The sequence below is a fragment of the Hyla sarda genome, chromosome 8 (assembly GCF_029499605.1).
Source record: "Hyla sarda isolate aHylSar1 chromosome 8, aHylSar1.hap1, whole genome shotgun sequence".
NCBI lineage: Eukaryota > Metazoa > Chordata > Amphibia > Anura > Hylidae > Hyla > Hyla sarda.
The window spans coordinates 192,330,328-192,342,573 of NC_079196.1; the positions used below are offsets into that span (position 1 = coordinate 192,330,328).

Here is a 12,246-nt window from a genome sequence, read left to right on the forward strand (position 1 = left end):
CCATTTTTAGCTTAATGCGTCTTTCTGTGGCCTCATTGGTAGATTTCAGTAGAGTTATTATTTATACACAGTTTAGACTGCTCATTTTATGTCTTTCAAGCTGACGCTGCTGTTTTTTAGGCTGTGTATAGAGACATAGACGTGACGGTTCTCCTCCGCTGGGTGTGTGCAGTGCATGTCAGATGACACAGACATAAGGTTCCACCTACCATCTCTGGTAGAACTGAAAATTATAGATGAAGCCTCAGAGAAAATATATGCTAAAAATGCCAAAACAGGATATATAATGGCCAGGAATAGTGCTGATCCTCATGTACACATGGACAGTTTATCCTGGAACAGTAAACTTCAACATACACATGTTCTGTATAAATGGAGGATAGGCCCTTCCTCTGGTGAGCCCAATGGATCACAGTCTAATACTATGTAGAATTGTCTGGCATTACAACTTTAGGACAGCCCTGTGTTGCAGTTCCTATGGTAAGTAGTGATGGGGGTAGAAAAAAGCTTGTGCATTGCCAATCACCAACTTATTGGTGTCAGAAACCTCCAGTGATCAGCTGGCTGTAGATATCACCAGCAGAAACCACTTTAGGGTAAATCTAGCATAACATGCCAGTCTTTGGTCCAGACTCAGGAGCAGAGTCTAAGAAGCCTTTAGGTTTTCACACTTTATCCAGCTTTAGGCTTAGAAAGTTGGCCTTATGCTGCTATAGGGTACAAAGATCGCTTCCCAAGATTGGTACCAGTTTGGGTTGCAGCTGTCCGGCAGGCCAGAAAAGTCAAAATGGTGCAGGCGTGGGCAATAGAGTGGTAGCAACATAGCAGCATCAGCTGCAGTCCAGGCAAAGTCAGAAGCTTTCAAATCAGGAGCTTGGGTCAGGCACAGGAGGGTCAGCGTAGTACACAGTAGTCAGGCAGAGGCAGTATTAGGAAAGCAGGCACAGGTCAAATACAGCATTATGGATCAGGAACACACACTATTGCTAAGGAATAAAAAATCCTGCTCAAGCACAGGTGAGTAGCCTTAAAGGGGTACTCCGCTGCTCAGCGTTTGGAAAAAACTGTTCCGAGCACTGTAGCCAGCGCCAGGAGCTCGTTGCGTCATAGCTCCTCATGACGTCACGTCCCACCCCCTCAATTCAAGTCCCTCCCATAGACTTGCATTGAGGGGACATGACGTCATGAGGGCACAAGGCTATGACGTCACAAGAGCACGCACGTTTACCCTACAGGCCAGACTAGGAAATGCAGCCATTAGAATGGGTCTGCCGGTAGGGAGGTCAAGAAGAGACTGGGACCAACCGTCTGCACTACATTATCTACAAAGCCAATAATTTGCACTGATCTGATCTGTAACCTGATTACAAAGTAATCAGGTTACAGATTACAAGGTAATAAAACTAATCCCAATATTCCAAAAATATAAGCAAATCCACATGATGACATCCAAAGTGCATATAATTATCAGAGAAAATAATAAAGATTGCCCAGACACATTAATGTCAGATCTGTCAGAATGAGTAAGCAATATAAAGCTAATTGAAGGATCTTAAGAGGATTTAAAGGTCAGAATTGACTCATCACAAAAAGTATAACACCTTTTGTGGATAAAGCCTGCATGTACCGCGCTTCACACCAAACATCTAAATGAAGGACGACCATCTTTAGGGAAATGCATCTATAATAATTACTAAATTATCAGAATTCCGACCTCCACAAGTGATTCTTGAAAGGGCAATATAACTTTCCTGTTGCAAATTCGGACAAAGGAGGTGCAAAAAGCTATCACCTCCAGTAGGGATCAACCGATATCGATTTTTTTTAGGGCCAATACCGATACTCTGTGGAGGTTAGGGCCGAATGCCAATAACTTACAAATATTCTGGTATAAGTTTTCGGCTATTTATCTCCCCCCCCCCTGGCGACACGGCTGCAGATCATCGATTTAAAGCGTCCCCTTTTTCAATGGTGGATATGCAAAGACTGTGTCAAAGTCTTTGCATATCCACCATTGAAAAAGGGGATGCTGCTCCCCGAAAGGCGTCTGGTCCAAGACTGCTTTTGCACAAGAAGTCTGGACTATTTGGATTATATGTCCACCACTATTGGTCTTTTACTGCCCTCTCAGCTTCTCCCCGCGCCGTCGTGGTAGAGAGGGATCCCACACCAAAGACATCCAGCGCTGCCACACGCTACAAACGAATGTTACCTTTTCCAGCGGACTATGCAATAACCATCTGTACTGGACATCTTCACTTCTCCTACACCTTCCCCGTGCTTTCGGGGCTGAGAGGCATCAATCCGGATCACCATTAAGCGCTACTATGCGCATATGACTGCTTTCGCCGGAGCGGTAAGAGGCACTAAGTGCCTGACTGATCTATTTTTCCTCTTGTACTTTGTCCTTGTGCCGTCGGGGTATAGAGGATAGATCTTCAGCGCTACTGCACATACAAGTATACTTAGTGGGCTCGTAACTGCGAGCCTCCAGCACTGCAAAAAGGAGATTTTTGTTTACTTACCGTAAAATCTCTTTCTCGGAAGATCCATTGGGGCACACAGACCGTGGGTGTATGCTGCTGTCTCTAGGATGTGTGACACTATGGTAATAAAAAAAAAGTCCGCTCCTCCCAGCAGTATATACCCGCCTTCAGGCTCTGAGCTAATCAGTTTAAGTTCCAGAGCAATAGGAGGAGACCAACAGGTCAAGAAAAAACCCAAAACTGTCTGAGAACCAGAAGAAAAAAAACATAACTGAACACACCCTCGGAGAGAGAACCAAAGAAAACCCCAAAAAGGGCAGGAGCTGTGTCCCCCAAAGAATCCTCCGAGAAAGAGATTTTACGGTAAGTAAACAAAAATCTCCTTTTCTCTATCGGCTCCATTGGGGGACACAGACCGTGGGACGTACCAAAGCCGTCCCTTGGGTGGGCAGATAAGCAGTCAGGCAGACGGCCAATCCACTGCCGCCTGCAACACTTTAAGTGTGCAAAGACAACCAGGTAGCCGCCTTGCAAATCTGCGAGGCCGAGGCCCTATTCTGGAGAGCCCAGGATGCCCCAATAGGAATCTTCCCCTTACAGTGATAGGCTTCCGAAATGGCGGACTGAATCCACCGAGAAATGGTGGCCTTGGAAGCAGGTTGTCCCTTACGACGACCTTCCGTAAGGACGAAAAAGGAATCACACTGACGAAACGAAGAAGTGATGGAGAGATAAGACCGAACCGCCCGAACTACATCCAGCTTGTGTAGTAAGCGCTCCTTAGGATGAGAAGGAGCAGGACAAAAAGACTGGAGGACGATGTCCTCATTGAGATGAAAGGCCGAAACCACCTTAGGCAAAAAGGAAGGGTCTGGCCAGAAAACAACCTTGTCCTTGTGGATCGCCAGAAACAGAGAACGGCAGGAGAGAGCTGCCAATTCAGAAACCCTCCGGATGGAGATGATAGCAACAAGAAACGCCACTTTCCAAGAAAGGAGGCGGAGAGACACCTCTCTAAGGGGCTCAAAGGGTTCACCCTGGAGGGCAACCAGAACCAAATTCAAGTCCCAAGGGGGAGAGGGTGACCGATAAGGAGGAACAGCATGCGCCACTCCTTGAAGGAAGGTCCGGACATGAGAATTAGAAGCCAGGGGCCGCTGGAAAAGAATAGCAAGGGCCGAAACCTGACCTTTAAGGGAACTGAGAGACAACCCCAGTTCCAACCCCGACTGCAAAAAGGAGAGAAGACGGGGAACCGAGAAGGTTACCGGGGATAAGTCCTGAGCTTCACACCAACGAAAATAAGACCGCCAAGTATGGTGGTAAATTCTTGCGGAGGAGCCCTGAGCATGGTGTGAATGACTTGGGAAGAGAACCCGCGGGCCCTCAAAACCACGGTCTCAACCGCCATGCCGTCAAATGCAGCGACTGTAAATTGGGGTGGCAAAGAGGACCTGAGAGAGCAGGTCCGGACGGAGCGGAAGGCGCAGTGGAGCGTCGTCCAGGAGCCTGACTACGTCGGCGTACCACGACCTTCGGGGCCAATCTGGAGCTACCAGAATGGCGGGGACGTCATCTGTTTTGAGCTTCCTCAGCACCCTGGGAAGGAGCGGAAGGGGAGGGAACAGATAGGGTAGGGCAAACCCCACCCAAGGAATCACTAGGGCATCCACGGCCAGAGCCTGAGGGTCCCGGGACTTGGACAGAAAAGGAAGGATCTTCCGATTGTGCCGGGACGCGAATAGGTCCACGTCCGAAATGCCCCAGAGGTCGCAGAGTTGCGCGAAGACCTCTGGATGTAGAGACTACTCGCTGGGGACGGGTGAGGACCGACTGAGGAAGTCAGCTTCCCAGTTGAGCACTCCCGGAATGTGAATCGGCGAAATAGCCGGAACCTTGCTTTCCGCCCAGGTGAGAATCTTGGTCACCTCGGCCATGGCTGCCGAGCTGCGAGTGCCGCCTTGTCGATTTATGTACGCCATGGCCGTGGCGTTGTCCAACTGGACGCGGACAGGACGTGACTGAAGACGGGACTCCCAATGAAGAAGACAAATAAGAATCGCCCGCAATTCCAATATGTTTATCGGAAGAAGGGTCTCTCGGGGAGACCAGAGTCCCTGAACTGTCCAACCTCTGAACACACCGCCCCAGCCCGACAGGCTGGCATCCGTTGTAACTACCTGCCAGTGAAGGCGAAGAAATAACCGCCCTTGGAGAAGAAGGGGGGAGCGGAGCCACCAGAACAGAGACTGACGGACCCTGCGAGGAAGAACGATCTGACGATCGAGGGACAGAGGAGACCTGTCCCATCGAGAGAGAATCGCCAATTGAAGGGGGCGGTAATGAAACTGGGCAAAGGGTACGGCCTCCATAGTTGCCACCATCTGACCCAGGACTTCCATACAAGTGCGGATGGGGACTGAGACCTGGGAGCGGACCCCCGACCGAAGCACCAGACGTTTGTCCGGTGGGAGGCAAATTCGGGCAGAGGCCGTGTCGAAGCGAAGTCCCAGGAAGGTTAGAGACTGGGTAGGACGGAGGACTGACTTGTCCCGGTTGACAATCCACCCGAAGCGATCCAGAGTGTGGAGAGTGACGTCCAGATTCTCTAGAGTCTGGGCTCTGGTTGGAGCCTTGATGAGAAGGTCGTCCAGGTAGGGTATCACCGAGATTCCCCTCGACCGTAACAGGCCCATCACTGGCACAAGGATCTTTGTAAAGACCAGAGGAGCCGTGGCCAGACCAAAGGGGAGGGCTACGAATTGAAAATGCCCCTCCGGAACCGCAAAGCGGAGGTACCAATGATGGCCTGGAAATATTGGCACATGGAGGTAGGCATCCTTGATGTCCACCGATGAAAGGAACTCCCCTTGTTCCAGGGACGCCACCACCGAACGGAGAGATTCCATTCGGAAGTGGCGGATAAGATGACGGTTGAGACGCTTGAGGTCTAGGATTGGTTGCACAGAACCGTCCTTCTTGGGAACCACAAAAAGATTGGAAGAGAAACCCCGAAACCTTTCCCCTGGAGTAACGGGAACGATAACCCCCTGGAGAAGCAGAGACTGGAGAGCCTCTCGAAATTGCTTCGCCAGAGAAGGAGACCGGGGGGCCCGGGATCGAAAAAAACGATCCCTCGGAAGGGAGGCGAATTCGATTCGGTAACCGTTGGACACCACGTCCCTGACCCAAGAGTCCTGAACGTGTGAGGTCCAGATGTCTCGAAAAAGTAAGAGACAACCTCCCGCGGGTGGGGGCCTCTCTTCATGCAGAAGTGGGTTTGCGGTTACCAGATTTGGCCGCAAAACGGCCGGACCGGTTGGAGTCCGACTTCCAAGACGGGCGTGCCCGGAACGAGGGAGCCTTCTTGTCCTGCGAAGGCGCCTGCCCGGACCCTTTGCTGGAGCCAGAGGTCCGAAAGGACCAAAAGGAAAAGGACTTCCTTTTGGAAGTAGGGCAAGCCTTATTTTGAGGCAACAAGGAACTCTTACCTCCCATCGCCTCAGCGATAATCTCATCAAGGCGCTTGCCAAAAAGACGACCACCCGTAAAAGGAAGCTCGGTGAGAGACCTTTTGGAAGCGGCATCCGCATTCCAAGCTTTAAGCCACATAGAGCGGCGGAGAGCCGCTAGGTGACCCACAGGAAAGGCAGAACAACGGGCTGCCTGCATGGAGGCTGCGCACAGTCCCCAGCTTTAGAGCATTGGAGAGCCATAGCAGATAGATCCTCTGGGGGGGGGGGGGGGGGGGGGAATCCCGCTAAGATACCCTGATGGAGCTTTTGGCACCACTCCGACAGGGCCTTGGACACCCATGTCGAGGCAAAGATGGGAAGAAGAGAAGAGCCAGCTGCTTGAGAGGCACACTTCGCTAAGGATTCTAACGTGGGATCCGTGGGATCCTTAAAGGCAGCGGCATCAGTGAAGTCTTCAGTCAGCGTTAGTTACCTGCATCACGCCTGGCTGCTATGCGTGAGCGAAGGGAGCAGGGAAATAGGGGGACCCGGACCCATGAGGCACCAACCCAGGCGCTGACCGTTGGCGAGGGGTGTGAACAGCGCATATACGCAATGACTGAATTACTCGCAATGGGGAAACAGGGAACCGGAGTCCCTGAGTCCCCACCTGAAAACAGGAAAGAAAAAGGAATAAAAAAATTAACACGTCCCTATACTAGGAAAACAAAAAATCAGAAGACCTGGTCTGGAGAATCCAGCCCATGTCCACCTCCTTCAGACACTAAGCTTAAACTGATTAGCTCAGAGCCTGAAGGATATATATCCTGCTGGGAGGAGCCGACTTTTTTTTTTTATTACCATAGTGTCACACCTCCTAGAGACAGCAGCATACACCCACGGTCTGTGTCCCCCAATGGAGCCGATAGAGAAAACTGTTTATTGGACATACCCTATTACAAACATTGGACTATAAACCCCCACCATTGTCCCACCGTTTAAGTGCAATACTATTTTAACATCATGTTTTAAATGTTTATAACTAACTTTTACCATTCTATTTTAGCGAGCTCTCTGCGGCAAGGACCCTGTCCCAGACCTCACAGTATTATTCAATAAATGTAATTATATTTTATATCTTATTATCAGACCCTTCCTTTCTTTCTTATTTATCTCTATTCTGCCTTATTCTAAATTTTCTTCCTAGCCTAGTAGGACTGCTATTTTTCAATTTTTTTAATCAGTATATATTTGGCACACGAGTATTTGCAACGCAGTATCCTCGGTTTAGGTCTCTTATATTTTACGTAGAGCTCCCACACTTGTACATTACAGTTGGGCTTCCAGTTGGAAACCACAGGAGCAGTAGTACCTTTCTTCCAATGTGAAGCCCTCGATGGTTTTTTGATATACCATAAGCGACCAAAGAACACAGATCACTCACTGTCTCAGGCCATACAAGGGGAAATCTATGTCAGTGAATTAAAGGGATCACTCACTGTACATAAAACCGTCCAACATATAGAAGCTGCAACCATCAGATAAGCAGAAGTCTCTTCTAGCTAAAGTAGTAAGACTGTGTGTCTTGTTCCTTTAATTCTCTATTTATAGTGTCTTATTGACCTTAATTACTAATTCACTGCTGATTCACCTCTGTCTCATCTGCTTTGTCCTAGGGGATGAAGCTTTAACCCATGCTGTACTGCCATAGACATTTTGTATGGACATATGTTTTCACACCCATTGCTCTGACATTTAAAATGTAATTCTGGTTAAAGGGGTACTCCATTGCCCCAGCGTTCATAACATTTTGTTCCGAACGCTAGGTGCGGGCAGTGGGGTTATGATGTCATGGCCTCGCCCCTCGTGATGTCACGACAACCCCCCTCAATGCAAGTCTATGGGAGGACTTGCATTGAGGGGGCATGGCGTCACAAAGGGGGTGGCCATGACATCACAACCCCGCTGCCCGCACCTAGCGTTTGGAACAAAATGTTCCAAACGCTGGGGCAGTGGAGTACCCCTTTAAAGAGACTTCTATACAGAGAAATGTACGGATCTCTCGGCCACGCCAGGGAGTGGAGCGCAACGTTCCATGCTTCCCCAACTAATAACTCACAATCACAGCAGGTCTCAGGACCAAGAACCGCTGCGATCAACAGCTTTTGACATGTCTGATTGACATGTTCAAAGTCGTTTTTAATGACAGTAATGCTTTAAGTGGCCCAACCAGAGCCTTGACTTGGACCCAATAGAACATCTCTGGAGAAACCTGAAAATGGCTCCAACAACAATCCCCATCAAACCTGACAGAGCTTGAGAGGATCAACAGAGAAGAATGACAGTAAATCCTAATATTTGAAGTGTGCAAGTAACTAAATCTGTGGCTTAAACTAAGTGCTAAGTAAAGGGTATGAATACTCATGGTAATGCAATATTTCCATTTTTCCTTTTAAATAAATTAGCAAAAAATGTTAAAATTCTATTTTCATATAGGGTATAATATTATAGGTATTATAGGGTATTAAAGGACAAGTATCATGGGGAAAAAAAACGTACCCCCTATCTGAAGGATAGGGGATAAGTTTTAGATCGCAGGGGGTCCAATCACTGGGGCCCCCCGCAATCTCCTGTTTGGAGTCGCGGCTCTCCTTCACAGTGGCACGTCACGCCACACCCCCTCCATATAGCTCTGTGGGAGAGAAACATAGAATGTGTCGGCAGATAAGAACCATTTGGCCCATCCAGTCTGCCCAATATTCTGAATACTATGAATAGTCCCTGGCCCTATTTTATATGGAGGATAGCCTTATGCTTATCCCATGCATGGTTAAACTCCTCCACTGTATTTGCAGCGACCACTTCTGCAGGAAGGCTATTCCATGCATCCATTACTCTCTCAGTAAAGTAATACTTCCTGATATTACTTTAAACCTTTGCCCCTCTAATTTATAACTATGCCCTCTTGTGGTAGTTTTTCTTCTCTTAAATCTCCTCTCCTCCTTTACCGTGTTGATTCCCTTTATGTATTTAAAAGTCTCTACCATATCCCCTCTGTCTCCTCTTTCTTCTATACATATTAAGGTCCTTTAACCTTTCCTGGTAAGTTTTATCCTGCAATCCATGTACTAGTTTAGTATCTTCTTTGAACTCTCTCTAGAGTATATATATCCTTTTGGAGATACGGCCTCCAGTACTGTGCACAATCTTCTGCTCTCACATAGAACTATATAGAGGGGGCGTGGCAGCCTCCACTTTGGGCAGGGGTCGTGATGCGCCAATGTCAATTAGAGCCGGGGCTCCAAACAGATAAGAGAAACGTTTTTTCCATGATACTTGTCCTTTAGGCACAGAATGATGGGAATTTTTTCTATTTATTTATTTTGCACAAGGCCAAAACAAATCTAAAAAAAATAAATAAATAAAAGGGTCTGAAAACTTTCTTAATACATTGTAGCTGTCCAACAAACTTGCAATAAGATTTCAGCGGTTCCTCCACCATAAGCAGGTAATTGGTGGGAGTATCCTCTGACATGTATCTAATGTGTATAGTTTAGCTCTGTTAGGCCAGGGATATAAGGCGACATTAGTTGGGTAACATGAAGATCGCCATATCGGACTGCAACATGGCATCTAATGACTGTCAATGTGTGGTCACATTGTAACCCACAGTATGATATGACTGTAAGGGGCAAGACCCTGGAACACAGAAAGACAACAGAATTATCAATGGCACATGGTAGGCAGGGTGCGCTATTGCAGATTTTGCATCGGGGCCTAGGACCCACACGTTACACCTCTTTCCTGGCTCTAACTGATGTTGCCAAACTTATAAAATTTGATTTTTATTTCTCGGCCACGTGTCAAGGAACCAGAACCAAGTTGCTAAAGTGCCAGGCCGTGACTTGGCTCCGCCCCCTTGGCTCTGTCGAGGTTTTGCCACAGTATGTTAACCTTTTTGCAATGCGTACACTCCCAGCATGCCTGGCACTGACTGCCCTCTGAGTAACCGCAATACAGGCAGACGGCCCGCAGGCATCAGACAAGAAGCATTCGTGTATGTCCCGTCATGTACTCGCATATGTCCTGTCTATCCTGTAATAGATGTTCCTTGCTTGTCGCAAAATGTACGATATTATTATGATTTACTTAATGTACGTTTATGTTGCTATGAAAAGCTCCTAGGTTAACTGAATTTTCAGTCCTGCCTTCAAGTGATATCAAGGGTCTAATGCGGCCCACCAGACGGATGTTCCCTACCCCCCGACTGCTCAAAAAAATAAAAAGGAACACTAAGATAACTCATCCTAGATCTGAATGAATGAACTAATCGTATATGAAATACTTTCGTCTTTACAAAGTTGAATGTGCTGACAACAAAATCACACAAAAATTATCAATGGAAATCAAATTGATCAACCCATGGAGGTCTGGATATGGAGTCACACTCAAAATCACAGTGGAAAACCACACTACAGGCTGATCCAACTTTATGTAATGTCCTTAAAACAAATCACAATGAGGCTCAGTAGTTTGTGTGACCTCCACGTGCCCGTATGACCTCCCTACAATGCCTGGGCATGCTCCTGATGAGGTGGGGGATGGTCTCCTGAGGGATGTCCTCCCAGACCTGGACTAAAGCATCCGCCAACTCCTGGACAGTCTGTAGTGCAACGTGGTGTTGGTGGATGGAGCGAGACATGATGTCCCAGATGTGCTCAATCGGATTCAGGTCTGGGGAACGAGCGGACAAGGGGTCTGAGGATCTCATTAGAGATGAGCGAACTTACAGTAAATTCGATTCGTTACGAACTTCTCGGCTCGGCAGTTGATGACTTTTCCTGCATAAATTAGTTCAGCTTTCCGGTGCTCCGGTGGGCTGGAAAAGGTGGATACAGTCCTAGGAGACTCTTTCCTAGGAATGTATCCACCTTTTCCAGCCCACCGGAGCACCTGAAGGCTGAACTAATTTACGCAGGAAAAGTCATCAACTGCCGAGCCGAGAAGTTCGTGACGAATCGAATTTACTGTAAGTTCGCTCATCTCTAGATCTCATCTCAGTATCTCGGTGAGAAGTGGTCTGTGGTCACCACCTGCAGAACCACTCCTTTATTGGGGGTGTCTTGCTAAATGCCTCTAATTTCCACCTGTTGTCTGTTCCATTTGCACAACAGCATGTGAACTTGATTGTCAGTGTTGCTTCCTGAGTGGACAGTGTGATTTCACAGAAGTGTGACTGACTTGGAGTTACATTGTGTTGTTTAAGTGTTCCCCTTTATTTTATTTGAGCAGTGTAATGGTGGCCCCTCCAATGAACGTGGCTGGCTGAGTCAGTGGCCCAGATTTATCAAACTGTGTGAGAGAAAATATAGAGACATTTTCCCACAGCAGCCAATCACAGCTCAGCTAACAAGCTGAGGTAAAGTGAAACCTGAGCTGTGATTGGCTGCCGTGGGAAAATCACTCTATATTTTCTCTCACACAGTTTGATAAATCTGGGCCAGTGAATGGAAATAGCTGACATTTTCAGTGTGTGAAAGGTTTAGATACATAAAAAAGACAAAAGACAAGATGGTGGGTCCCTAACAACAGCATCTTAGGTCTAACACATGGCAACAGAGGACCTGTTGGTCTCCAAATGTTGCAAAACTACCACCACTAGAGGTTCACCGTTCGGAGCAGTGTTTCCCCAAGTAAAGTGCCACCAGCTGTTGCAAAACTACAACTCTCAGCACGCCCGGACAGCCGAAGGCTGTCCGGACGTGCTGGGAGTTGTAGATTTGCAACAGCTGGAGGCACCCAGGTTGGGAAACACTGGTTTGGAGACCTGGGCTTTACTGTAATAATGTTAAGGACTGACCTTGGTCATCTGCTTCTTCTTTTTTAACACAGGGGTGTCAGAAGCATCCACAGCCAGTTTCTTCTTTTTTAACACAGGGGCGCCAGAAGCATCCACAGCCAGCTTCTTTTTTAACACAGGGGCGTCAGAAGCATCCACAGCCAGCGTCTTCTTTTTTAACACAGGGGCTTCAGATGCATCCACTGACAGCTTCTTCTTCTTCCCCAATATATTCTTGCCTTTCGCCATTCTGCCTTTAAAAAGGAAATAGCGCAATTCAGAAATTTCAGTGTATGCATTTTCCTACCTAGTGCTTATACAACATGGTCTCATGAGCCTGTCAGGATCCTGCATACAGCAGTAAGTTATTCCGATGGCACGCACACTGCTGTACCTTTATAGGGTAGGTTCACACTACGGAAGTTCCGCAGAAAATTTGCGCTAGGAAATTCAGGCCAGATTTCAT

General features: G+C 47.7%; 1 protein-coding gene across 1 annotated transcript in view; it reads right to left on the bottom strand.

Annotated features, from left to right (window-relative positions):
* The window catches only part of C8H7orf50 (chromosome 8 C7orf50 homolog), a 273,243-nt gene that overhangs the window by 252,073 nt on the left and 8,924 nt on the right, over positions 1-12,246 (bottom strand). The window contains exon 2 of the mRNA XM_056536534.1: positions 11,802-12,034. Within this exon, the coding sequence (XP_056392509.1) occupies positions 11,802-12,029 (228 nt within the window). The 5' untranslated portion in view covers positions 12,030-12,034. The remainder of the gene's footprint in view (positions 1-11,801; positions 12,035-12,246) is intronic.